Here is a 27,628-nt window from a genome sequence, read left to right as displayed (position 1 = left end):
AGATTTGCTGGTATCAAATCCTAGATGCCGATGGCTGCCGTTGTGCCCATGTGCAAGGCACACAACCTCCCATGACAACAGCTCCCCAGGTGCCAAGTGTGACAGCCCCAATTCTCCAAAAACCTGTATATGTCCAGCACCATTCCAGGGTTTCTCTTTATTTTTACTATTTTCTACATTGTAAAATAATAGTGAAGACATCAAAACTATGAAATAACACATTTGGAATCATGTAGTAACCAAAAAAGTGATAAACAAATCAAAACAGATTTTAGATTCTTCTAAGTAGTCACCCTTTGCCTTGATGACAGCTTTGCACACTCTTGGAATTCTCTTAACCAGCTTCACCTGCATTGCTTTTCCAACAGTCTTGAAAGAGTTCCCACATATGCTGAGCACTTGTTGGCTTGTTTCCTTCACTCTGCGGTACAACTCATCCCAAACCATCTCAATTGGGTTGAGGTCGGATGATTGTGGAAGCCAGGTCATTTGATGCAGCACTCCATCACCCTCCTTCTTGGTCAAATAGTCCTTACACAACCTCAAGGTGTGTTGAGTCATTGTCCTGTTGAAAAACAAATGATATCCCATCTGGTTTGGGCTTAGTGGGACTATCGCATTGAAATATTGCCCAATTGGTAAAGGGACCTAACATGTGTAAGGAAAACATTCCCCATACCATTACACCACCACCACTAGTTCGTACCGTTGACAACAGGTAGGATGGGGCCATGGACTCAGGCATGATGCCACAGGAACCGGGATTCGTTGGACCAGGCCATGTTTTCCACTCCTCAATTGTCCAGTGTTTGTGATCACGTGCCCACCGGAGCTTCTTCTTGTTTTTAGCTGATAGGAGTGGTAAAATGTGTGGTCGTCTGCTGCAATAGCCCATCCGTGACAAGGATCGACGAGTTGTGCGTTCCAAGATATCGTCGTGCACACCACTGTTTTACTGCGCCGGTATTTGCCTGTTTGTGGGCCGCCTGTTAGTTGCCCGATTCATGCCATTCTCCTTCGAACTCTCATCAACAAGCTGTTTTGGTCCACAGGACTGCCGCTGACTGGATGTTTGTTTGTTTGTCCACCATTCTCGGTGAACCCTAGACACTGTCGTGCATGAAAAGCCCAGGAGGCCGGCCGTTTCTAAGATACTGGAACTGCCACGCCTGGCACTGACGATCATACCTCGCTCAAAGTCGCTTAGGTCACTTGTTTTGCCCATTCTAACATTCAATTGAACAGTAACTGAATGCCTCGATGCCAGTCTGCCTGCTTTATATAAAAAGCCAGGGCCACGTGATTCACTGTCTGTAGGAGCGAACAGGTGGTGTACCTAATAAACCGTCTTTCGGATGGGTTGGGTTAAAAGTGGAAGTCAAATTTGATTTGGACCTTTTGTGCAATTGACCAATTAAGTGATCTCAATCTGGAGTGGAAGAGTAGTAGCATGTGCTTCCCTCAAATTCAAACACCAACCTGAACATCATATTCAGATGTTTAGATTATGCATATGTCACTGATATCAGTATTTTATTTAATTTGCATGCAGGGTATGGCTAGATTTATACAGTATATATGTGTGTGTGTTGGTGACTGAATGCAGGCCGGACCAATGTCATGACAGTATTCTCACCTATCTAAACCCACAAGCATGATATTGCTGTATAATACAATTTCCCTATTCTATTATTCATACGATAATATTTTCCAAGTGCATACTACAGTAAACTAGTGCACACTACCATATAATAGGCCTAAAGACCGGAGCCTATACGTAGGCCATCACCCTATGCACAATTTAATCCCTGGTTGGTTCATCAGAATTGTTTACACATGCTAACCAAGTCATCCCCGACACGACTGAAATACATTTGGATCCACAGACAGGTGCAGGGAACGCATTAGGCAGTGAACACTGTCAATATCGACACCTTGGTCTTAATTGGCTCAGAGTTATGGTCGGGGAATTGATCAGGATTATTGGCATGAGGGGTGTTTACCATTGCCGAGAAATGCTCTGCCATTTAATTCTGCATTTTGTCTTGTACCCAAACTTGGCTTGTCTGATGCAGAAATGCGGAATAGTGACCAATAATATAATGAAAATAAAAAGAGGAAGACAATGACATCATGAGATTGATGTGAAGAATTTGGCCCGTTTGATTTCAAATGCACCATTAGCTAACGTTATATTGCTGCAAAATATCCGGGGTTCCAGTCAAATATTTCACTTACAGAAAGAGGTCACAATAATAACCAGATAAACGTCAGTGACAAGTCTATTTACAGCATATAAATAGCCTATGTGGGAAGTCAGTGTATACACTATGTGTAAACATAGGACTATTCTTTAAATAATCATGCATCGCATCGCGCAATACAGCTGCAGTGTATTGTGCAAAATAGAAGGAAACTGATGGGGCGCCTCGCATACAGACACCAAAGAGCTGCAGCCCAGAACTGAGCTGGACATGACTCCGCAGTTTGGACCGCAGTATTTCTCCGTTTTCAGAAGTTAATTACCTCTAAAGTACGTATCTCTTGCTGTGTGAGATCGTTGGACGCGGCGCATTTCGTCCGGAGCCCCTGTAAACTGGATATGGAGATTTCAATCATGTTCTGGATGAGTTCGCATTGGTGTAGAGCTGCCATCGCTGCGCCACCGCCACTTTCCCTCTCCGACTGCTCATCACTCTCGACCATCTTTCCACCTTTCTCAGACACACTATCCATTCCTCGGCATTGGGCACGGGTTTAGGGGGTAGATGCAAACTGTAAATGTTCAAATGCACATGCACCAACGACGTAATATTATTGAATTTAACAAATGTCTCAATTCGGACAGAGCAATAAAAATTGCTCGATATCAATATCCTGGTTCGAAGCAATCCAAAGTCCAACAGTGATCGGGTTGTGTATTCTGCCCGTTCCGCGGAGAGACTCCGATCTCTCCCTCCCTGACAGCTCTCGCCCAGGCTTTCACCGTCTGTCAGCTGTTGGAAACATCATGGGACGCGTTGCAGTTTGGGAAACGAAGTCCTTCACTATGGCTGGGCACCGCACTCTCTCTCTCTCTCTCTCACACACACACACACACACACGATCAACTTGAGTTGAAATATGTCGCTCCAGAGAATAAGAAGAGATGATGCCGAAATCCACTGCAATTCCCCGACCTAGTCATATTCGAACAATATCACAATACTCCACAACTTGTGAACTTATAAACTGCAGAATTAGAACAAAGCACATTGTGGAGAGAATCAGTGTGGATCGTTGTTCACTCTGGATCTGTAAGTACATGTGATGTGTCCCTGGAGTCCTCCCTCCTCTCCTGGCTCTGACGCAGCACTATGAGCAAGGCCTTGCTTTCCTCACATGTTCTGCCTGCATCCCATCTCAGGGTGCAGGGTTTACTCCGTAATGTTCACATCCTCTCTAGGCTACCTGTTCACAGGGCCGGAAGAGAGATGGTCTCATCAGCACTCAGACCACGAGGAGCCGAGAGAGATAATGACAGATGGAGGGGATACAAGGCTAAGGATCAGAGAAGTTTGAGCTTCTAGTCTGGTGCATGTAAGCCCTTCTGAGTGAGCCCTGTCCTGCAAAGCACCTGCAGGAGCATGCTTCACTCCACACTCAGTACATCAAGAGAGATCGCACAAAATATTATATTTTGCCATACAACTAACTAATTAGTAGGCAGACATTCTGATCCTCATCTTTTTAAAGTAATATCTTAAAATGCAGATAACAAGGTCCCACTCTCACCTTTGAGGTATGTGACTGCCCTCCTCTTGCTCAGTGCCACCCAAATTCAGCAAGGCCTAATTTACAGGAACGCTTACAACAATTTAGTCTGAGAGCAATCGAGTGGGGGAGAGAAGAAGGCACTTGTCAGCTTGTTGACATGGCTTGCTAAGCTGAGGATAGACACACACATCCTTTACCATGCCACCCGGCCCAGCGGACTCTTAAGCTGTTTGTACTGCAGCCTCATTGGGCGGCCAGGCTGCTGCATTTTAGTGTAGACCTTAGGGGCAAGTCTCCCAGGAAGCGGTGCATCAGATCAAATTGGATTGTGGACAATCTAAAGTCGTGTCCTTTCATGCCAGGGAATCTCCTGAGCCAACCCTGCAGGTCTGAGGAGGGAGGATGAGACCAGGGAGGGTCATGTTAGACAGTGCTACTCCCTAAAAACACAAGAGGTTGGCATTTATTGTCATGAATATCTAGCACAGCCACAAAGTTTTAAATTAGATTTTAACCCAAACCAAACCACACTGCTAACCCTAATCTTAAATTAAGACCAAAAGTACATTTTTGTTTTCATACATTTTTTACAATATAGACAACTTTGACTTAACAGCTGGCCCATCTAGTGGAAATCACTCAGTTCTGGCTCCAGGACAAAATTAATGACAATAAACGTCAATCTGCTAAAAACAGCCTGCCTGGAAGGACTGCTGCACTGAAACTGCATTCATAATGTACATCCACTGTCTGCATTGTCCTTACAGGGCCTTTATATTGCATTGATGATATTCAAACGAGTACACTATACATTGTTAGTTAGATTGTCAAGTCTTGAGTGTGATGTTCACATGTCTAGTTCAGACATAACAGTCTATGTAAAACGGGGCATTAAACATCCCAATCCTTGGACAGGGAGGGGGAGACCAGATCCAGGCATGATCTGAGGAGCAGGGTAGTCAGCCAGACTTTGAGCTTTAATCTATCTACAGTCGCCATGCAATTAGCAGGTTAAAGGCATGCCAGGTTTATTCCTCCCAACGCGCATGTCATGCAGCCACAACCATCCCTGCCTGCCACTACAACACATACAGGCTGGGGCCCCCTTCAGGATAGGGGTGGCAATGACTACAGAGGGAGGCCATGCAGAAACAGAGAAAGACTGACAGCAAGGGAGGAATAAAGGACTGAACTACAAAACAGAGGAGGCAAGCAAAGATAATCAAGATACTATGGTAGAGATGATCAGGACAACAAACAAGAGAAAACACTAATGTGTCATACTATCTGAAAGAGAGGCAATGAGAGGAAAAAAACATGGAATGCAGACCCAATAAAGTGGAATACATTTGTGAAGAACACCATCTAGTGGACAAAGTGGGTTTGCAGTTAGGACCCGGTCCAAACTTTTCTCTTGATCAAAAAAGTTCAGGCATTGATATTGAATCATTTCACTGAGCAGCATTGATTACTATCACATATAGTCCTAGTCAAGTCATGAAATGCATAGGACAAGAGAAACTGAATGAAATTGCAACCGTTAACATTCCATAGGCATATTTTGAAAGAACACACCACTTTAATTTCTGTTTTGTCATGTCTGATATACCATATCTAAGATAGGAGTAAGTAAACATGTTCTAAAATTAAGTGATGTGAAATTACATCAGCGGCAGTGCTCAGTCAGTGGGTTGATGTCACTTCCTGGGAACTCTTTAAAATGTAGGCACATGGGAGCACACACACTGGCACAAACAAACATATTAAATAGAGTAATTAGTAGGACATGCTATATGTGGAGTTAAACTCTGGCACACAATAAAGACCATGAACACAGAGTACAACAACTGTATTATTCAAGCAGCAAAAAAATGCAGTACAAGAAAATATTTGCTTTAAGAAGTTATCCTGAAAGTGATTTTTTTTTTATAGCTATTTTTGGATTGGGTTGAGTAGTAAGATACTACATGTATACTAGATTACATCATTTCTCAAGATCTATACCAACATTTCTCTTACAGATAGAAATACATTGTACAAGTCATAAAAAAGCATTAGCATTTCTTATTTCTTTAACCTGCATTTGATAACATGAGTTGTAATGTAATTTGATGATAGGTTTCTAGCATATGCTTTTTCAAATAGAGGAATAGAGTATGAGACTTTCACAAAGATAAATTCTGTCTTTTGATTGGGTGATGGTGAGTCATTCAAATAACAAGTCCAAAGAGGTGCACTGTAAATGGTTGTTTTAATCAACATTGGCTCTATACTGTACATTCATGTAACACAAAATCCTTTGGAGGGAGCTAAGATAACATGGAAGACAATATAATTATACAAAGTCTCAGGTGCCCCCTGACCAACACACAGGACAACAGAATAATTCATCCATCACACAAACCCAGATAAAAAAAAATGCTCAGACTGAAATGAAATGCTTACGCACCTAAGAACAAGTCACCCTCTAGTTTTGTTTTTTTGGTCCATATCCTATTTCAGTGTAAAACAATCTATAATCTTAAAGGTTCATTTACAGGTTCACTTTCTTAAAAGTGGAGGTAAACTACAACTAGACAGGGTGACAGATTAAGTTTGTGGTCTGATGATAAGCAAGTGTAATCTAAAACTGCATTTGCTAAACAGTATTTTCTACAGGATTGGACTGACATTGAAAATTCTTGCCATTTGTACTTAATCGATGTATTTCACAAAGGCCAACAGAGTGCTATCTTCTCTCTCTAGTGTAGCCAGAGAATGCAGTACCAAACCAATTATAAATGGTCCAAAAATCCACCCACAAGGATTATAGCATAGTAGGCCATGGAACACTGCAGAATATAAATATCAGAAACATTTCAGCTGTGTTTAATCAGTTGGTGGGGAAATGGCGGAGAAGAGGGTCGAACACGACAAGAAAATGGCGTTTGAGTAAGATTCCCTGAGCATTGATTATTTTCTTGCTAACTACAGTATGTATATCTACATAGTTTATGGCAATGATTTCCCCAAGATCATAAATCATTCAAACCATTTAAATGTATACACATCTAGCTAAATACATAGCTAAGTGATGCAGATACATATAGTCTAAACCAGCGTGAGTATTATCAGGAAGTACTGGTATTCTCAATTTCTTTAAATGATGGTGCTCAAAATAAAAACACTTCTATCAACTCTTTTTGGTCTCATTTACAGCAGGATCACATAAAGCCAGTGAATCATTGTGATACAGTCAGGAGATTCCTTTCCTAAGCATCTACAAACAAGACAATAGTTAACTATTATCTTCAAATAAAATGTAAATCATTTACTCTCTACATAACAAAAAAATATGACTTGAGTAAAACTGAGCTGCAATGGGGGTGTAGTGTTCTCAGAGGCATGGAAGAGACAGTCACCGGCAAGAACACATGGTCAAATATGAAAATAGCAAGCCGAATGAAATTCGGGAATAAATCCTCAATTTAAGGTCAAACTTTCTCTTCTGTAAGCAACAAAGATGTAGAAGCCACAAACAGAAGAAGACAATTCATAGTGTATCAAATACTGTACTATAAAGTGGTATGAGAAACAGTACATAAATGATTTAGAGTAAATCGGTATATATGCATGCTAAAGGAGGAAACCCTAGCCACATGGCTACTGTTACACTGATGGTCCCCATTCTGATTCAAACCAGTGCTCTCTTGTTACACTGGAACATTGGTCATCTCTGGGAAGATACCATAGTCCAACGGGAAGAATGAGCCTATCTGGACCTTCAAAATTAGACCTCAAGGCAGACTATTATGACGAGATTATAAAATCAGATTGAGAATATGGTTGCATTGTGGTAAGAATAAAATATAACAATATTTTGTTCCACACACACACAAACTCCCATGTGGTCAGAAATTGACTGTTGAATGGTACCGAGCTACACTGAACAAAAATATAAACGCAACATGTAAAGTGTTGGTCCCATGTTTCATGAGCTGAAATAAAAGATCCCAGACATATTCCACAAGCACAAAAAGCTTATTTCTCTAAAATGTTGTACACAAATTTGTTTACATCCCTGTTAGTGAGCATTTTGCCAATATAAGGTGTGGCATATCAAGAAGCTGATTAAACAGCATGATCATTACACCTTGTGCTGGGGACAATAAAAGGCCACTTTAAAATGTGCAGTTTTGTCAAGCAACACAATGCCACAGCTGTCTCCCAAGTTTTGAGGGAGCATGTAATTGGCATGCTGACTGCAAGAATGTACAACAGAGTTGTTGCCAGAGAATGTTCATTTCTCTACCATAAGCATCCGTCCAATGTTGTTTTAGAGAATTTGTCAGTACGCCCAACCGGCCTCACAACCACAGACCACGTGTAACCAGGCCAACCCAGGACCTCCACATCCAGCTTCTTCACCTGCAGGATCGTCTGAGGGGATGTGTGGGGAGATGCTGAGGAGTATTTCTGTCTGTAATAAAGCCCTTGTGTGGGGAACAACTCATTCTCCCCAGTGGGTGGGCCTGGGTACTCAGTGGGTGGGCCTATGCCCTCCAAGGCCCACTCATGGCTGCACCCCTGCCCATGTGAAATCCATAGATTTGGGCCTAATTTATTTACTTCAACTGACTGATTTCCTGATATGAACTGTAACTCAGACAAATCTCTGAAATTGTTGCGTTTATATTTTTGTTCAGTATAAATATGTTCAAATCCATTCATATGCAAGTAAAATGCACTAGACTCCTGAGTCGTATCGGAATTACAACTCCAGCTTTCACTGTATCACCCAGAAATTATCAGGAATAATTCAAAATGAGTAATACATTAAAATAAAATCATAACATTATTAATATTCACCATCAATAACAATATATATTTTATATTAAAATGTCATTTAAATCATACAAAAAAGCATCTAATTAGCTAGTTTGTTGATTTCTGAAACAAGAAATCAAAAGACTGCCTTCAAATGCTACTCGGAATTGGGAAATACAGTGTTTCGACTGGGAAATAAGCACTTGAACGACCCTCCCAATTTGGAATTCGTAGAGGGAAAGTCGGAGATGGAGATGATACTCAATTTAAGAGTTGTGACGTTTCATCACTGACCTTTCACCTTTGATGCCGTCAAACTTATCAATGTGGATAATAGCTAAGAAAGCTAGCTAACTTTATCATTAGCAATATTAGCTAGCTCATTTTGCTAGCTAAAATGTCATTAGTTGAAGAATTGCTCTGACTTCCAAATCAGTCATGTTGGACTTACAACTTAAAATTTCCCAGTCCTGAAGAGCATCTAAAGGCAACAATATTCCATGGGACTTCGGACGGTCTGGTTCAGGTCCAGAAGTGTAGTGTGAACCATGTTGTTCTTCCATTGTCACAGGAGAAACAATATGAGAAATCTGTCAGAGAAATAGGTAAAATAACTGTTAGTTGAGGAAATCCAAAAAATACAAATGTACAGTTTAAGGCATGTTTTTTGTGGGTGGAGTTACTGCTCTCTCACCATGACAACACTTCCTGCTGGGGCACCTCCTCTTCCTGAGGGCCTGGTCTCTTAAGTTGGTTGTCCTTCTCTGTACAGACACATGAGTTGGTTCATACAAATAAGCATGTGGTCCACATTCATCTCCCCTCTTACAATTGGACTAGGCCTAAATGAAACAATCGACCAATCAATGTCTCATAGCATTCAATTACGTTTCTTCACTAGAATGATATTAAAACATCGATAAACGTACCACTCAGGTGTCCGGCATCTTCGTCATCCAAGAGGTTGGCAGTGGAGGCAGCATTACCCAGTCTGATAGAGAATGTTAAGAGGACTGGCAGTGATTTAAACATAATACTAAGCCTGCTGGACCAGAGTCAAGGCCATGAGAGGACCTCCTAATTCAGCACACCCCTAATAAAGCCAAAATGGATACTAAATGGGACATTCCCTGGAATTCAAACCCACTAACATCAGAAACAAAGGCAGATATTACAGCCACTCATCAACATGCAGGGATGTCTCTCAGGGATAGTTAATTACATCTTTACAATGCAAGCGCATCTGTTCAGTTCAATTGAAGCTCAAGGTCACTTCTGGCAAGGACAAAATAACCATTGGGCAATGGAGGCCTGTCAGGGAGAGGAGGGGGAGGTGATGGGTGGGGTAGGGGACCACTGGTGAAGTGGAAGGATACGAATGGTGTTTCAAGAGGGCTCTCCTTTTCGTTTTTCTTCTTCTGGTCTTTTCAGAGAAAGCTCTAGCGACTTCAAAAAGCTTCTTCCGTGTAGCTGTGGAGGATTACAGGAAAGTGGAGAGAAAACAGAATTGGTTAATTGAATAAAAATGTTAACAGTTTGGGCTGAGTTTGTTTTAATTAATATGACTGATTGGATTTGAGAAAGCATATGTCCATCAATACATAATTATATATTTCAGAAAACATCTTATTCTTAATATCTTATTTTCCGTTTGAAAGAGCAGGAACGGTGGATACTTTGACTACTGTATACCTTTCAGGAGCACCAACTTTAAGAGGGTAATGTCCTACAAATGTATGTTGATTTCTAATAATGACCTTGCTGTATATAGACACCATCCCTCATTTCCAGGTCCATGCACTGCTAGAACCTCCTAGAACCATTTCATGCTAACTGGACATTCCCAACGTGGAAAGTTCTGATAACATTTGGAATTTGGGAGCGACAGAGAGACACATACATTGAAAAAAATATTTAGTTATGCCCCAGAGATAAAGCCAGAGATTGGGAGTGTTCTTACATTTGCCCATGTGCTTGAGTTTGTCACGGAACAAGGCATCGTCTGTAACATTGGTGCAGGCCTCCCCAGAGCCTGAGGCACAATTATCTCCTAGAACACAAACAAGCAGCGTGAAATAGACCCCACAGAGATGCGCAAGAACAGAGAAAGACACACACAGGCCTTATCAAAGCATGATAAGACGCACACAGAGACGTGCTTCTACATCTGCATTGCTTGCTGTTTGGGGTTTTAGGCTGGGTTTCTGTACAGCACCTTGTGACATTGGCTGAAGTAAAAAATAAAAAATAAAGTCTATAAATACATTTGATTGATTGAGTGATTGATTGACAAACAACGACTGAGATGCACACAGAGTCACACTTCCTCTGTGTGCCTTTAAAATAAAGCATATCACTGCAGGAGCCTACATGAAACCTGGACCTTTTCAGAGCGAGAGAATACTAGGTTGTAGCTGAATGCTATGGAGCGCAGATGAATGATATCTACCTGGAGTGGACATCCCCATGAAAGCTGTTGAATGATGGGACTTGGATGTCTTTGACTCATACTGCAGCCGATCTAAAACAGAGAGAGCCGATGTCTCAGCATCAATATGGTTATGGGCATAGAGGCACGTAGCAGGACAATCTGCAAGCCTTCCTTCATGCATTACTAGTACAGAAGTGGTGAAAATTAAGAGGAAAGCACTGCCATGACATAGAGACCCTTCTAATGACTCTTCATACCTGGATTGGGATGAATGCATAGTGATATCATCACTTAGTACTGTGGAAGACATTTGGAAACGTTGCAGAAAATAATCAGTGTGAGGATGTATTACTGAGTGTGTGCTTGGACGAGTGTGTGTGCACACCTCTCTCAAGGGCGATGAGGAACTCGCGGTTGCGCTGCAGCTCCCTCATAAACTCCTCGTTCTGCAGGAAGAGTGCGATGCGCTCATCTCCCAAGTACTGCTTCAGCTTCCTCTCCTGCTCAGTCTCCATGCCAACCTGGCCTGCCCTGGCCCCCGCCCCCGGCTGAACCTGCTGCGTCATGGACGACAGGGATGAAGAGGACGAGGGCTGGGTCAGACTACTCTGCATTAGGCTGGTGTATGAGCACTGCAGGGAGGAGGGAACAGAGAGAACATTGTTAGACATGTCAAAGTCCTATGTGGAAATACTTGAGTTTTTTATCAAATTGCACCATGAATTGAAAATAATATCTTGTTTTTTGGGTGGCGTCTTCATTTTTGGAAGACTACCAGGGAACTGATTATGTATAAATAGCTGAACTGTATTTTCCTTAGCGTGCAGCCCGTTGCAGAGGCTGGTAATTATCCAGCCAGTTGGTCATCAGAGCAGAGTGCCAGGCAGCCAGCAGTCTGTAAGTAATGGCAGTGTGGGTTAATGGTCCATTAGGTGCTGACCCATAAATCTACCTACTGGCAGACTATCCAGCTGCTGAGGCAGGATCCGCAGGAAGTCATCAGGGAGGTTGCCTAGCAACGGTGGGTTCCAGTTCCTGTAACTGCCAACCTGCCATTGACTGGCAGGGGGGGGTGGACAAGGAGGGGGCTGGCAGGGAGGAGTTTGACTGGCATCAAAGCTGGCAGAGAGATGGCAAAGGATATTGTTAGTTCCATTGATGCTACGTTCTGTAACAGTAAATATCAATAATTTTGTGTTGGTCATCTTCAAAGGATCCATCTAACATAAACATGACTGTTTCTCTTTCTTCTGAAATGTTCTCTCCTTGGCACACATATACAACATTGTGTTCATATAACAAAACTATCACTAGTATTAGGTCTACAGATCTACCCAAGTTAGAGCACAGTTAAGAACATGTACCTCGCATGGATTTCATAGCTTCTGCAGTAGCATTCATTAGACAGCAGGTGGAGCATTGAATGCATTATGAACCTCTTAGCATTCAAAGCACTCACAGCATGAATCGCTGACGAGCCATATCATGTATTAGATATAGAGAAAGCACCAAAGAAGAATATACATCTAAACACTGATGTAAATGATGGTTTCAGAGAAAATTTATTAATTAATTCACATTATCCCAACCATCTATTATTCTCCTTTAAGTGAAATGAGGTCAGAGCCAGCCAGGTGGCCCTGAGACCTCCCCCTTCCTTCCCTCCCTTCTCTTCTCTTCTCTTCACTTCACTTCACTTGCCTGGGAGGTGGTGAGGCTGTGGGCAGGACCTCGTCTGGGTACTTCCTGTCGTAGATATGCATGTCATAGGAGGGCGGGGAGTAGACCGGCAGGGGCTCCTCGTCAGAGCTGTCCGGCTCCAACGTCCTCTCCAGGATCTACAAGGTCAGAGGTTAGAGGTCAGGGGAGACATTGAGAATGTTCTAAAGGACATGACAACCCCTTCAGATGGCACATATGAACACTTCAAATAGCAGATGAAATGAATAATGAATCTGTATTATAACCGCTCATTGGAAATGCAGCTTGGCCTTTATGCCCTTAATAAGAGGCAATGTGAGGGCTTTCATTGGGCTGTTTTACTAACGTCAAGCTGCAGGTTTTCATCCTGTATTTAATCAATGTAAATTAACTTCACTTTCCAAATAACAGCCTAGCATGCGAGGTAGAACACGCTCCACTATAAGTATTAAGTTCAGCTCTTCATAATTTATTAAGATAAACATTTCCTCCTCTCTCTCTGGTCATTCAGAGTGATAGAGGGAAATAAACTAAACAAAGTTAAATAATATCCTGTGTGGAGCATGGTGTCATTGGTGAAATACTGCCAGAGTGGACTGAGGCTAATAAAAACACAAAATATGGCTGGAATTGAGACCTGCAGTAATTGAATCAAATACAAAACGAACAGCTTGGCAGTCCAATAAGGCACGTGATACAGCCTTGTTACTACTCAGAAAGAGTTTATGCATCAGTACAAAGGGAGTTCATGAATGTCCAAAGGAATGTCTTGTCTTGGCTGTTCACAGCAGTCAACACACAGCTAGAGAGCATAACCTACCCCTGGGTATTGGCAAGCTTTTGAAGACCGCTTTAGACAGCCTATCAAAGCTCCACAATAGCAGTGTATAATCACAGTGACCTCCAGAGAAATGCATGTCATCCACTACAACCGCATATTAAAAGCAACATCAAATACTTTTCCCTCCCCAGGAGCAACCATCTGGTTTGAAGAGGCAAAAAAATTAATACAATGAAATAAGGTGTATGAATGAATATGGTGTGAAAAAGTAGCTTACAACTTTGACATGCATTTCATGATAAGCTATAGTCTCAGACTTAGGTTGTGTTCACTTAGTTTAATCTGGGCTACCCACTAGTTCCTATACCAGTAGCCCCCAGACGTACCTCAGAAGGAAGGCTGTCTTCTGAGTCAGAGCTGTCGTTAGAGCCGTGTCCGTCTAGGCTCATCTGGAGCAACTGGTCGATGGTGGAGTCCACGGCTCCGTGATTGGCCCGCAGAACACACTCTATCACCTCCTGTTCCATGCTGGGGAACATGGTCCTGAAGTCCTCCATGGCCTGGTTGAACTCCAGACGCCGCACCGTGCGCCCACCCCCACCGGGACGACTGTTGTTGAGTTCGCCTGGAGCAGGGCTTTCCTCGTGCGGTGTCACATCACCATGGTTACCACTGCTGTTGCTGTGGCGGCGGAACAGGCTGGTCATCATCCAGAGAGCCTCCAACCTCCGTATGGCGCCCCTCCTCCGCGCCGGCAACACCACCCGAGAAATGGTGGCTCCTAGTCCTTGGACGGTGGGCGCCCACCGCCTGCCTCCCCTCCCCTGGCTTAACCCTGGCCTGCTGCTTCAACTGTGCCAGTCCACCTCAGGGCCCTCAGCGCTCGGCCCCGTTATCCCTTCATCATCACAACACCACAGACAGCCGGTCACGCTTCTTCCTCTGTTTTTGAGCCAGCTGCATCCAATGCTGTGAGGATGTGGTGGCTGGTCTCCCCAGGCAGGCAGGCAGTGTGTTGAGGACACAGTGCTGCGTTTTCTCTAATCAGAGGTGGGCTAGCAGTGCCCTAGGACGTCCAGCCCACACATCCCTTCAGCACCTGCAGTGTTGGGAACAGGAAGAATGTCAGGAACAGCAGCCATGTTGTGGAGAAGCAGACAGACATCGTGACTGAGCATCACAATGAGCAGCTGTGGAAATTAACATGTTCCTCTCGAGCAATAGCCGAGGTGTGTCCTAGGAGGCTATAGAAAGATAAGGCTATAGATTTCTGGGACACACACACACACAAAAAGTGTGGTAACAATTCAGCTTGGGGGCCATCTCAATCAGAGTCGCTGACTGATAACATTACTTCCCCAACAACGACACCCTGCACCAGCCCAGTCACCCTAGGTGTCCTCATTCCCACAGCAACGCTTATGTCCCCAGGCACCAGAAAAGCGTCAGCCAGTGCCAGCAGAGGAAAATGGTCCTCTATCCATCGTTTTTGATGCTCCCGGACTGTGTAGCTTTCATTTGGGTGATTATTAGCTAGCTGGACACAGTCAAGATATTGTATGAATGTAGGAGAGGCCATTAGAAAACATAATTGAGCACACAGGATGAAATGGGGAAGTGTGACGTGAACCTGTGAATCACAGTGCCGCACCAAGGACACAGTGCTCTGCCCTGTCCTATGGTCTGGCTGCTAAGAGTTTCTACAATTTTTATTTATTTATATATTTTCTAGATGTCATGGCACACCATATGATCTGACACAAACATACAATGCATTCGGAAAATATTCAGATCTCTTGATCTGTGATCTCTTCCACCTGTGGTAAATTAATTTAATTGGACATGATTTGGAAAAGGCACACACCTGTCTATAAGGTCCCACAGTTGGCAGTGCATGTCAGAGCAAAAACCAAGCCACGAGGTCAAAGGAATTGTTTGTAGAGCTCAGAGACAGGATTGTGTCGAGGCACAGATCTGGGGAATTGTACCAAAATATTTCTGCAGCATTGAAGGTCCCCAAGAACACAGTGGCCTCCATCATTCTTAAATGGAAGAAGTCTGGAACCACCAAGACTCTTCCTAGAGCTGTCCGCCTGGCCAAACGGAGCAATCGGGGGAGAAGGGCCTTGGTCTGGTAGGTGACCAAGAACCCGATTGTCTCTGGTCTGATGAAACAAAGATTTAACTCTTTGGCCTGAATGCCAAGCATCGCATCTGGAGGAGACCTGGCACCTTCCCTATGGTGAAGCATCATGTTGTGGGGATATTTGTCAGCGGCATGGACTGGAAGACTAGTCAGGATTGAAGGAAAGATGAACGGAGCAGAGATCCTTGATGAAAACCTGCTCCCGAGCGCACAGGACCTCAGACTGGGGCAGACGTTCACCTTCCAACAGGACAACGGCCCTAAGCACACAGGCAAGACAATGCAGGAGTGGCTTCGGGACTACTCTCTGAATGTCCTTGAGTGAGCCTGGACCACTCAAAAATAGCTGTGCAGCGACGCTCCCCATCCAACCTGACAGAGCTTGAAAGGATCTGCAGAGAAGAATGGGAGAAACTCCCCAAATAAAGGTGTGCCAAGCTTGAAGCGTCATACCCCAAAAAACTCAAGGCTGCAATCGCTGCCAAAGGGTGCTTCAACAAAGTACTGAGTTAAGTGTCTGAATACTTATGTAAATGGCATTTCTGTTTTTTATACATTTAAAAAAAAAAATGAAAATAACTTTTTGCTTTTCCATTATGCGGTGTGTAGATTGAGGATTTCTTTTTTAATCCATTTTAGAATAAAGCTGTTAACGTAGCAAAATGTGGAAAAAGTCAAGGGGTCTGAATACAGATTAGCAGAAACCAGAGACTGAACAGTCTGAACATACAAAAGACATAGCCTATCTTTACATTAACACTTACTCCTTAGCATAATAGATTATATGCTAAACTGACTGAAAGAGAGGATTGACTTACAGCAACCAATCCACAAAGTAGAATCACTCGTCATGCTCTTCTTCCAGATACCTCTCTAGGAGAGGATAGGTCTTATCAAACATCCTGCAGGCAGACATCAATTGAAGCCAGTGAGCTGTCTGGGGGAGAGCCCACGTTGTCAAATCAATCATTGCCGAGCTGGCTGAATGATATTCCCCACACACTGATCCCTCACTTTTCACTATTCAACACTAATCTGTACCTAGCACCCAGCTATATTTAGCACCACAATCCACCACAGCTCTTTGTCCTCGTGTAGGCTGCATAGCTGGAGCTGCTTACCAATACGAGAGCCATGGGAGGACTGCTTTGCCCTTGTGAATTACATAGAGCATAGGGCTTGCTTACGTCACTCATAACTAATGCCTGCTGGTCAGGCCCTGAGCTGATTACAGATACCAGGGGTAGGCAAAGGACAGTTTCATAATTCTCTGTGATGAAAGAGACAATGCACAACATATGGTGCTAGATACACACAAATATTATCATCTTTGGCGAGCTAGGCCTAGATGTTTTGGATTTCACCAATCAATATGAAAAGAGGTGATCTCTTCCAGGAACCTCAATTCTCCTGACTAGGCTAAGGTACCATTGTAGGCAGCGATGTTATCATATCATAAGAAAATGACAACCTGGTATCACTATGTATGAAGTTATTTGCAGTATGGCATCCTCTTCTGCAGTGAAAAGCTCGATAGAAATATGACACTCCCCTACCATTCTAATCATTGCCAACACAATTCAAATTCTGTCAGACCCCAGTTCCATGGCAATGAAAACTGAAACAAACCTCCTGCCTGGTGCCGTAGGCAATGTCAATCTGATTTAGTAGTCAGAGACAAATTCAAGACGCAGAACAGCTGTGAACATGCTTGATGAAAACAACGGTCTTACCTTCATGCAAAGCAAAAAGGCAAATGCTATATACAGTGCATTCGGGAGTGTTCAGACGCCTTGACTTTTCCATGTGTTGTTATGTTACAACCTTATTCTGAAATTGACCAAATTGTTTTTTTCTCTCCTCATCAATCTATACACAATACCCCATAATGACAAAGCAAAAACAGGTTTTCAGCAAATGTATTAAAAAAAATAACTTAAAAAATACATTTACATACAGTACCAGTCAAAAGTTGACACACCTACTCATTCCACTGTTCTTTATTTTTATATTATTATACATTGTAGAATAATAGTGAAGTGCAATAACACACTCTCAACCAGCTTCTTGAGGTAATCACCTTGAATTCATTTCAATTAGAAGGTGTGCCTTGTTAAAGCCATTTGTGGAATTTCTTTCCTTCTTAATGCGTTTGAGCCAACCATTTGTGTTGTGACATGGTAGGGGTGGAATACAGAAGATAGCCCTTATTTGGTAAAAGACCAAATCCATATTATGGCAAGAACAGCTCAAATAAGCAAAGAGAAATGACAGTCCATCATTTCTTTGAAGGTCAGTCAATGAAGGTCAACCAATCCAGAAAATGTCAAAAACTTTATAAAGTTTCTTCAAGTGCAGTCGCAAAAACCATCAAGCGTATGATGAAACTGGCTCTCATGAGGACCGCCACAGGAAAGAAAGACCCAGAGTTACCTCGGCTGCAGAGGATAAGTTCATTAGAGTAAACTGCACCTCAGATTGCAGCCCAAATAAATGCTTCACAGAGTTCAAGTAACAGACACATCTCAACATGAACCGTTCAGAGGAGACTGTGTGAATCAGGCGTTCATGGTCAAATTGCTGCAAAGAAACCACTACTAAAGGACAACAAAAATAAGAAGAGACTTGGGCCAAGAGACACGAGCAATGGACATTAGACCGGTGGAAATCTGTCCTTTGGTCTGATGAGTCCAAATTTGCGATTTTTGGTTCCAACCGCCGTGTCTTTGTGAGACATAGAGTAGGTGAACGGATGATCTCAGCATGTGTGGTTCCCACCGTGAAGCATGGAGGAGGAGGTGTAATGGTGCTTTGCTGGTGACACTGTCTGTGATTAATTTAGAATTCAAGGTACACTTAACCAGCATGGCTACCACAGCATTTTGCAGTGATACGCTACCCCTGGTTTGCGCTTAGTGGGACTATCATTTGTTTTTCAACAGGACAATGACTAGTCTCCCAGTCCCTGCCTCTGAAAAATATCCCTACAGCCTGATGCTTCCACCACCATGTTTCACCATAGGGATGGTGCCAGGTTTCCTCCAGATGAGGCACTTGGCATTCAGGCCAAAAAGCTCAATCTTGGTTTCATCAGACCAGATGATCTTGTTTCTCATAGGTCTGAGAGTCCTTTAGGTGCCGTTTGGCAAACTCAAAGCTAGCTGTCTGGTGCATTTTACTGAGGAGTGTCTTCCGTCTAGTCAATCTACCAAAAATGCCTGATTGGTGGAGTGCTTCAGAGATGGTTGTCCTTCTAGAAGTTTATCCCATCTCCACAGAGGAACTCTGTCTGAGTTACTATTGGGTTCTTAGTCACCTCCCTGACCAAGTCCCTTCTCCCCCGATTGCTCAGTTTGGCCAGGCGGCCAGCTCTAGGAAGAGTCTTGGTTCCAACCGTCTTCCATTTAAGAACAATGGAGGCCACTGTGTTCTTCGGGACCTTCAAGGCTGCAGCCATGGTGCAGAAATATTTTGGTACCCTTCCCCAGATCTGTGCCTCGACACAATCCTGTCTCAGAGCTCTACGGACAATACCTTCAACCTCATGTCTTGGTTTTTGCTCTGACATGCACTAAAATAAATAGATAGGTGTGTGTCTTTCCAAATCATGCCCAATCAATTTAATTTATCACAGGTGGACTCCAATCAAGTTGTCGAAACATCCATTTTAGAATAAGGCTGTAACTGAACAATGTGGAAAAAGTCAAGGGATCTGAATATTTTCCGAATGCATTGGATGATCAATGGAAACAGGCTGCACCTGAGCTCAAATTCGAGTCTCACAGCAAAGGGTCGGAGTACTTACTTAAGTAAGGTATTTCTGTTTTCAATTTTTTTATACATTTGCAAAAAAATATATAATAATAATGTTTTTGCTTTGGCATTATGGCATATTGTTCTTAGATTGATGAGGAACAAAATAATTTTATCTATTTTAGAATAAGGCTGTAACGTAACAAAATGTGGAAAAAGTCAAAGGGTCTGAATACTTTCCAAATGCACCGTATCAGGGATCATGAACTACATTCAGCTGCGGGCCAATTTTTCTTGAGCGGAGGCTCGGGGGGCCGGAACATAAACTACAAATAATTGTAGACAGCAAATTGACCACAAGAAGCCCAAACAGATATATTTCACTAAAACATAACAATTTCAAATCCCGCTTACATTTGTATTCGATCACATACATCTCTCTATTATGCTTTGGAACAAAAAAATTGCATTTATTATTATATTATAGTTGAATGGACAGATACTGTTGATGCTGTTGCCCTAAGCAGGTGCAGATAGCTTTGATGCTGCTTCCCTTGGGGTAGCTACTGTAGCATAAGGGGCATATAAGACTTCCTCGTCTTACACTCACAACTATGATGAAATAATATTAATCTGCAAAAAAAATGTCATGCCCAAATATTACAAAAGCCAATTATGATGAATTCATGAGTTAAAAGCTGATCATATTATTTTTCAGATTCAAATTTTCCAGGCTGACAACTTCCCATCATACCTCAGAGACTTTTGGAACCTGATTACGTGGAGAGCAGCGAAATCCCGGTCAGAGAAATACAGTGTGTAAAGCAACAGAACAATGGCCTAATAGCAGTGGATTGCCTAAGCCAAGCTAACATGGGACCAGGCTACTGCCCTCTTCATACAAAAGTGCTAGCCTGCAGCACCAGCACCATCACTGGCCAAAATCACTGTGGTGTTCAGGTGAAACGGACATTCTGCTGGAGAAATAAGAATCTCTCCATCCCCTGGAGCATTCTGAAAGTAAGCCAATTTGAGCAGCTTATAGAGAGCTGCACTGGTCCTTGATATGAGTAGCGGACTAGCGGTCATAAGTTCTCTTAGAATGATCATGATGTCCGCCTACACAAAGGACTGCATGTCTGTTTTCAGTTAACACAATACTGTAACCCTGCGTAAACACACAGTCTAACACTGAGGTGCTACTAGGCTAGAGCTCAGTCCTGGACCAAAATGTGATTACCCTGATACTAAATATGTCCCTTACTTTTGTATTTTTCCTCTAACTTAGGCCTAGAGACAGGAACGAAAGCAACTCTGGCTCCAATAGGTTAATTAACGAAAATATGTCCTAACTCCAAAGACCTTGCATCAGTCTGTGGTGCCAGTGAGTGATAAAAGCACTTTACTTCCAATAAGATCTTATGATGAAAAATACCAATATTCATGATAGGTCCATATATTCTGGGCCTTCTGCCAAATGAAATAGAGAGCAGAAGTTTACTTCTCTCCCTGGAGAGGTTTAAAAAACACACACAGGAAATTCTTAGCTCTCCCATACTCAGGAAAACAGTGGGGACAGCATTCTTGCCCCTGTAGTCACACTTTCCACAACAACAATCCTAAAGCTCTCCCCAGGGCGCTTCTTAGTCGGGTCCCCAGCCTCTCTGGCAGCCAAGCACAGGGAGGAGACTTACTTCACTCTACAGTCCTACCAGAGCCATTAGTGTCCTCTGTAATTTTTGGGACAGTGACACATTTTTTGTTGTTCTGGCTTTGTACTCCAGCAATGATACAATGACTATGAGATTAAAGTACAGATTGTCAACTTTAATTTGAGGGTATTTCATCCATATCGGGTGAAACATTTAGAAATTACAGCAGTTTATGTACATAGTCCCCCCATTTTAGGGGACCAAAGGTATTGGGACAAATTCACTTGTGTGTATTGAAGTAGTCAAAAGTTTAGTATATCAAAAATCCCATATTCGTGGCACGCAATGATTACATCAAGCTTGTGACTCTACAAACGGGTTGAATACATTTGCTGTTTGTTTTGGTTGCATTTTATAATATTTTGGATAATTTTGGAGTCACTTTTATTGTAGAATAAGAATAGAATATGTTTCTAAACACTTGTACATCAATGTGGATGATACCATGACTACATATAGTCCTGAAAGAATAGTGAATAACAATGAGAGAGAAATGTACAGATATACACATATCATACCCACAAGAAATGCTAACCTCTCACCATTACAATAACTGGGGAGGTTAAAATGTTTGGCGGGATATATTTGTGTGTCTAACTTTCTCACTCATCAATAAAAACATGTTGTTGTTTTTTACAGTCAGCAAGCAAGAGCTAGCTGAAGTAGTAAATACAATGCACAAAATACCTGTACAACATGCTGGGACTCCAAGAGCGAAATATGAATTATTAGGAATAATACTGCAGTGAATAAATAACCTATAAGCCTACACAATGAATTTACACACACACACCCGTTCAAACGTTTGGGGTCACTTAGAAATGTACTTGTTTTTGAAAGAAAAGCAATTTTTTTGGCCATTAAAATAACATCAAATTGATCAGAAATACCGTGTAGACATTTTTTATGTTGTAAGTGAAGAGGCGACTCCGGGATGCTGGCCTTCTAGGCAGAGTTGCAAAGAAAAAGCCATATCACAGACTGGCCAAAAAAATAAAAGATTAAGATGGGTAAAAGAACACAGACATTGGACAAAGGAACACTGCCTAGAAGGCCAGCATCCTGGAGTCTGGTTAGAGACAGTTTGTGCTGTTCTGTGAAGGGAGTAGTACACAGCATTGTACGAGCTCTTCGGTTTCTTGGCAACTTCCCGCATGGAATAGCCTTCATTTCTCAGAACAAGAATAGACTGACAAGTTACAGAAAAAAGGTATTTGTTTCTGCCCATTTTAAGCCTGTAATCGAACCCACAAATGCTGATGCTCCAGATACTCAACTAGTCTATAGCAGGCCAGTTGTATTGCGTCTTTAAATCGGAACAACAGTTTTCAGCTGTGCTAACATGATTGCAAAAGGGTTTTATAATGATTTTAGCTTTTTAAAATGATAAACTTGGATTAGCTAACAACTTGCCATTGGAACACAGGAGTGATGGTTGATGATAATGGGCCTCTGTACACCTACGTAGATATTCTATTACATTTTTTTATTTTTTTTATCAGCCATTTCCAGCTACAATAGTCATTTACAACATTAACAATGTCTACAATGTATTTCTGATCAATTTGATGCTATTTAAAAAAGGACAAAAAAATAAGGACATTTCGAAGTGCCCCAAACTTTTGAACGGTAGTGTATATATAAAAAAGATAAATATGAAATGACAGGCAGCCAAGGATAAGCCAAGGATAAACATATTGCTTCAAAAAGGAGAACAACTCGTAGCATACAGATAGCCGAGCCATCCACATGGACCGTTGTCTTCCCCATTCAGTAGCAGCTCCTGCAACAACCAATTTCATCCATTCACTTTGTCCACATTGAAGAACCATCTCCTTTCGACTCCAAAATTCCATTGAACTTTTCTACTCTCTTCAGCGTACAGAGATTGTAAAGAAACGCTTACATTATCGTGAAAACTTTTTTCATGAGTTACAGTCTGTGTAATTCTGCAATGCCATGCTTGTTGGTGGTTTTAAGACAACTGGGAAAAGAGGTCAAGTGATCTTCAGGTCGGAAAAGTCTGAGCTCTAGAAAGATGCCAGAGCTTCCGACTTTGAATTACTAGTTACTGTTCAAAATGATTTTCCCAGTTGGCCCCAATTTTTTTATTTTACCTTTATTTAACTAGGTAAGTCAGTTAACAACAAATACTTATTTTCAATGACAGCCTAGGAACAGTGGGTTAACTGCCTGTTCAGGGGCAGAACAGATTTGTACCTTGTCAGCTCAGGGATTTGAACTTGCAACCTTCCGGTTACTAGTCCAACGCTCTAACCACTAGGCTACCCTGCCTCCCCAAATGTTATTCTGAGTTCTTAGTTATCTTGAACCCACTGAAGTCGAAGATTTCCGAGTTCCCAGTTGTTTTGAACACTTACTTCATCACTACAAGCACTGTTTGATTCACAAGATATTCGTCACTACATGCACTGTTTGATTCACAAGATATTCGTCACTACATGCACTGTTTGATTCACAAGATATTCGTCACTACAAGCACTGTTTTGATTCTCATACTTGTTCTGGATACGCCAAGCACAAAGACTGATCAAACAGCCAATGGATAGGAAAAGTGAAATGCCCACCAGAAGGGTTGTACACCAAAGTTACAGTCTAATTCAATACGTAAATTACAAAATGCTAACAAACACTGACATTTAATCCTTTACAAATAACACGACCTCCCCTGGACAATTTTTTTTTAATACTAAACCCTCCCTCTGAATGAAATTGAAAAAGCCTGAACCTCCCCCATTTTACCCCGGGTAACAATTGCAAAATTTCGACCGCTTGTCATGCCCTGACCTTAGTTATCTTTGTTTTCTTTATTATTTTGGTTAGGTCAGGGTGTGACAAGGGTGGTTTGTTTAGTTTGGGTATTGTCTAGGTTTTTTTTGTATGTTTAGGGTTTTTTGTATGTCTAGGGGTTTATATGTTTATATGTCCATGATTGCCTCAATCAGAGGCAGCTGTTTATCGTCGTCTCTGATTGGGGACCATATTTAGGTAGCCATATTCATTGGGTATTTTGTGGGTTATTGTCTATGTATTGTTGCTTGTGTCAGCACTCAATGTTTATAGCGTCACGTTCGTTTTGTTGTTTTGTATAGTTTGTTAAGTGTTCTTCGTTCATTAAGAGAAGAATGTATTCTAATCACGCTGCGCTTTGGTCTCCTCTTGACACCGCTCCCTTACATCATCAATATTTCAAGAATAAAATTCTATACGAGTGCTAAAATGGCAGCCGTTCTAAAAACCTGGCCTAACTCTCTCTATATACAGTGCATTCGGCAAGTGTTCAGACCCCTTGACTTTTTCCACATTGTTATGTTACAGCCTCATTCTAAAAATGATTACATTGCTTTCGCCCATCAATCTACACACAACACCCCATAATGACAAAGCAAACAGGTTGAGAAATGCTACAAGCTTGGCACACCTGTTTTGGGGGAGTTTCTCACATTCTTCTCTGCAGATCCTCTCAACCCTTCAGGTTGGATGGGGAGCATTGCTGCACAGCTAGTTTCAGGTCTCTCCAGAGATGTTCGAACGGGTTCAAGTCCGGGCTCTGGCTGGGCCACTCAAGGACATTCAGAGACTTGTCCGGAAGCCACTCATACATCATCTTGCCTGTGTGCTTAGGGTCATTGTCCTGTTGGAAGATGAACTCTCGCCCCAGACTGAGGTCCTAAGCGCTCGGGAGCAGGTTCTCTTTACTTTTCTCTGTTCATGTTTACCTCAATCCTGACCAGTCCCTGCCACTGAAAAACATCCCCACAGCATGATGCTGCCACCACCATGCTTCACCGTAGGGATGGTCCCAGGTTTCCTCCAGACGTGACGCTTAGCATTCAGGCCAAATAGCTCAATCTTGGTTTCATCTGACCAGATAATCTTGTTTCTCTTTGTCTGAGAGTCCTTTAGGTGCCTTTTGCCAAACTCCAAGCGGGCTGTCATGTGCCTTTTACTGAGGAGTGGCTTCCGTCTTGCTGGAGTGCTGCAGAGATGGTTTTCCTTCTGGAAGGTTCTCCCATCTCCACAGAGGAACTCTAGAGCTCTGTCAGAGTGACCATAGGATTTTTGGTCACCAAGGGGCCCTTCTCCCCCAATTGCTCAGTTTGGCTGGGCGGCCAGCTCTAGGAAGAGTCTTGGGGGTTTCAAACTTCTTCCATTTAGGAATGATGGCTACCACTGTGTTCTTGATGATCTTCAATGCTGCAGAAATGGTTTGGTACCCTTCCCCAGATCTGTACCTCGACACAATCCTGTCTGAATAGATTTCCCGAAGGCACTGTACGAGTGAGTCCTACTATTCTCCACACATATGCCAACACAGTACACTACGTTTAAATTATGCCCTGATCTTGTGCACTAACAAGGTACAGCCAGAACCGTACTGTAATATAGCCCCGGAGAATTTATAATTTGTCATTTGTAATCAATTCTATAATGCACATCATATGATTTTTATAGTATTTTTCTGAAACACAAAAATGCTTTAAGATAATGCAATACAATTATAGGGAAAAAAATAAATGACAAAAATCCGCTGACCAGAAATAACATGATAGGTGATGGTATGCACCTGACATTGAAATAGAATTGACCCCAGCTATGGACATCTGAGCCAGGAGACCCTTGGGGCCTGGTGGGCAAGGCAGCAGCACAAGATAAATTGCACTGTGATTGCTCGTGCCCGTGGTACACCCAGCTGCGTGGCTAGTGAAGCACGCGACACCACTCACCAAAAGGTCGCCAACTTCATCTCATAACACTCTTCAGGTGACAGTTAGCTGGTTGGTTACCTGCTAGCTAACTAAGACGCGTTAATAAACAGAAATTGCAAGCAGAAACATGCAAACCTGTAAAACAAAAATTCTACAGGACAGTTAACATGGAATAACTTCTGTATTTAAAACAAAAAAAACGACATTTGAAATGGTGTATGGTACTTGCGCCATTGAAATGTAGCTAACGTTAGTGAGCTAGCTTTAGCAAGCTACGTTAGCTTTGCTAGCTAGCATTTTTGATGTGTGAAATGTAAACTCCCAACCCTTACCAGGCAAAGAGCGGACGCCAACATCTGCAGCTAGAAAAGGAGGTAGCTACCCCATTCCTACTATCGAAATTCAAAAACGATGATTTGTTTACCAAGGGGCGATGGTAAACGTTGACGGAAAGTGTTTTCTCTGGGCGCAAGTTGCAGTTGCGACGGAATACTGTGCTGTCTGTCATCCAATGATGCTCTTTCTCCCACTTCTCCACGACGATCAAGCTATTGCACGCAAATTCAGTCGAGCATGGACAGCCTTGCTTGACGGTGGAGTTGGATAGCCTGACCGCAGTCCTTCACTGTAGTTCGGAGTCACGCGCGGCGCAGACACATGGACACAGAGAGCCGCCTAGTGGAGAAATATGGGAATCACAGAGGCCAAGGGGCAACAATGATACTTCAGGTTTTTGTAAATAAGGATATTTTGATCAACGAAAACAGCAATTATGTAGCCTACATGCTATCATATACTTTTGTATTCCCCAAATGCTTTATTTTTCATAAGCAAAATTGCAATAGCTGAATAACTTCTGTACTAAAGTTAATACATTTCTGCAAAATAATTGTATTCATTCATGAAAACAAGAGGCAACTCATGTGTGACAGTGGCCTCTGACTTAATCCTCTTTGAGAGGAGGGGGGACAAAAGGCTCCAAACAAAAAACACCTGCTTCTTACTAGCTTGCTTTTCCCTTGGGGTACTCACAATTCAGATCTAAACTGAGCCTCTAAGAATGGTCGTCACGCTTGACTTAAATTGTTTTTTCAGTTGGATCTCATAAATAATGTTGGCAGCAATAAAACACTGATTTCATCCTCTCATTTGGTCAGATGAGATAGCCTAATACAACAACACTGGAGAATGTTGGCCAACATTTAGTTACTGAATTATTCGAATTAATATAGATTTTTTCTTAATGAAAACACGTAATATCTAAAATTCATCTCCTTTATCTCTTCATAGATTTTACAATTTTAAATAGGGTGCATCATCCAGCCACCTTGAACTGTGTACACAGCAGAGTATCAGTTGAAAAGGAGGGGGAAATTGACATTTGACCTGAATAAACAGCACATCAATTGTAATTTATTCTGCAGCAGGCCATACAGACTGGAAAGGTCATTTCCGTGACATCAGTAAATCAATAGAGCATCTATGGGTTGGTTTCACAGACACTGATTAAGCCTAGTCTTGGAGTAGGTAGTGGTTTCCATCGTGAATCTCTGTTGACAAATATTTCTTTGTCTAGGACGAGGCTTAATCTGTGTCTGGGAAACCGGCCCTTGGTGTCTCTATCGCTGAAAAAAGGAAAGATTTTTGTTGTTGCCTAAAATCCCAAATGGCACAAAGCAATCTGACAAAAGATTAAACACTATTGCTGTCAATTAAGCTGTGGGGTGAGAGTAAAAGCTCTCTAATGAGTGGAATAGTTAGCATCCCACTGCTGGCTGACTAATCAGGAAATGGCACACAGCCACCCAACCA

General features: G+C 42.3%; 2 protein-coding genes across 10 annotated transcripts in view; both read right to left on the bottom strand.

Moving 5' to 3' along the window:
• LOC110537250 (kinase suppressor of Ras 1) overlaps positions 1-3,080 on the bottom strand; it is a 41,399-nt gene extending 38,319 nt beyond the window's left edge. For all 6 annotated transcript variants that reach the window (XM_090192066.1, XM_090192064.1, XM_090192067.1 and 3 more), the window contains exon 1: positions 2,527-3,080. In XM_090192066.1, coding sequence (XP_090048192.1) covers positions 2,527-2,736 — 210 coding nt within the window. In that variant the 5' untranslated portion in view covers positions 2,737-3,080. The remainder of the gene's footprint in view (positions 1-2,526) is intronic.
• Positions 3,081-5,988: 2,908 nt separating this feature from the next.
• LOC110537249 (CUE domain-containing protein 1) lies at positions 5,989-26,462 on the bottom strand. 4 transcript variants are annotated; one of them, XM_090192062.1, is made up of 12 exons: positions 26,149-26,326; positions 25,835-25,901; positions 13,862-14,574; positions 12,695-12,831; positions 11,950-12,112; positions 11,379-11,625; positions 11,012-11,083; positions 10,523-10,612; positions 9,939-10,032; positions 9,492-9,553; positions 9,257-9,326; positions 5,989-9,152 (listed from the first exon to the last, which is right to left on the bottom strand). In XM_090192062.1, coding segments are annotated over exons 3-12 (1,260 nt in total). In that variant the 5' UTR covers positions 14,186-14,574; positions 25,835-25,901; positions 26,149-26,326; the 3' UTR covers positions 5,989-9,151. The 4 variants fall into 4 exon arrangements, with proteins under 4 accessions (XP_090048188.1, XP_021478816.1, XP_090048189.1 ...); XM_021623141.3 differs by lacking the exon at positions 25,835-25,901 and having other exon boundaries at positions 26,149-26,462; XM_090192063.1 differs by lacking the exon at positions 25,835-25,901 and having other exon boundaries at positions 26,241-26,456.
• Positions 26,463-27,628: the final 1,166 nt, after the last annotated feature.

The sequence above is a fragment of the Oncorhynchus mykiss genome, chromosome 12, assembly GCF_057628025.1.
Source record: "Oncorhynchus mykiss isolate SJ-2025 chromosome 12, ASM5762802v1, whole genome shotgun sequence".
Classification (NCBI taxonomy): Eukaryota; Metazoa; Chordata; class Actinopteri; order Salmoniformes; family Salmonidae; genus Oncorhynchus; species Oncorhynchus mykiss.
Note: the sequence above shows the minus strand (reverse complement) of the source record. Positions and strands in the feature narration are given on the sequence as shown.

What these genes read in the sequence shown, in the direction of transcription:
- LOC110537249 (XM_021623141.3), bottom strand. Translation starts at nt 14,185, where the DNA reads ATGATGACCAGCCTGTTCCGCCGCCACAGCAACAGCAGTGGTAACCAT. An exon ending in ACTCAAGCACATGGGCAAAT is followed by an intron (nt 10,033 to 10,522) that starts GTAAGAACACTC and finishes AATCCTCCACAG; the next exon opens with CTACACGGAAGAAGCTTTTT. An exon ending in AGATGCCGGACACCTGAGTG is followed by an intron (nt 9,327 to 9,491) that starts GTACGTTTATCG and finishes GTGTCTGTACAG; the next exon opens with AGAAGGACAACCAACTTAAG.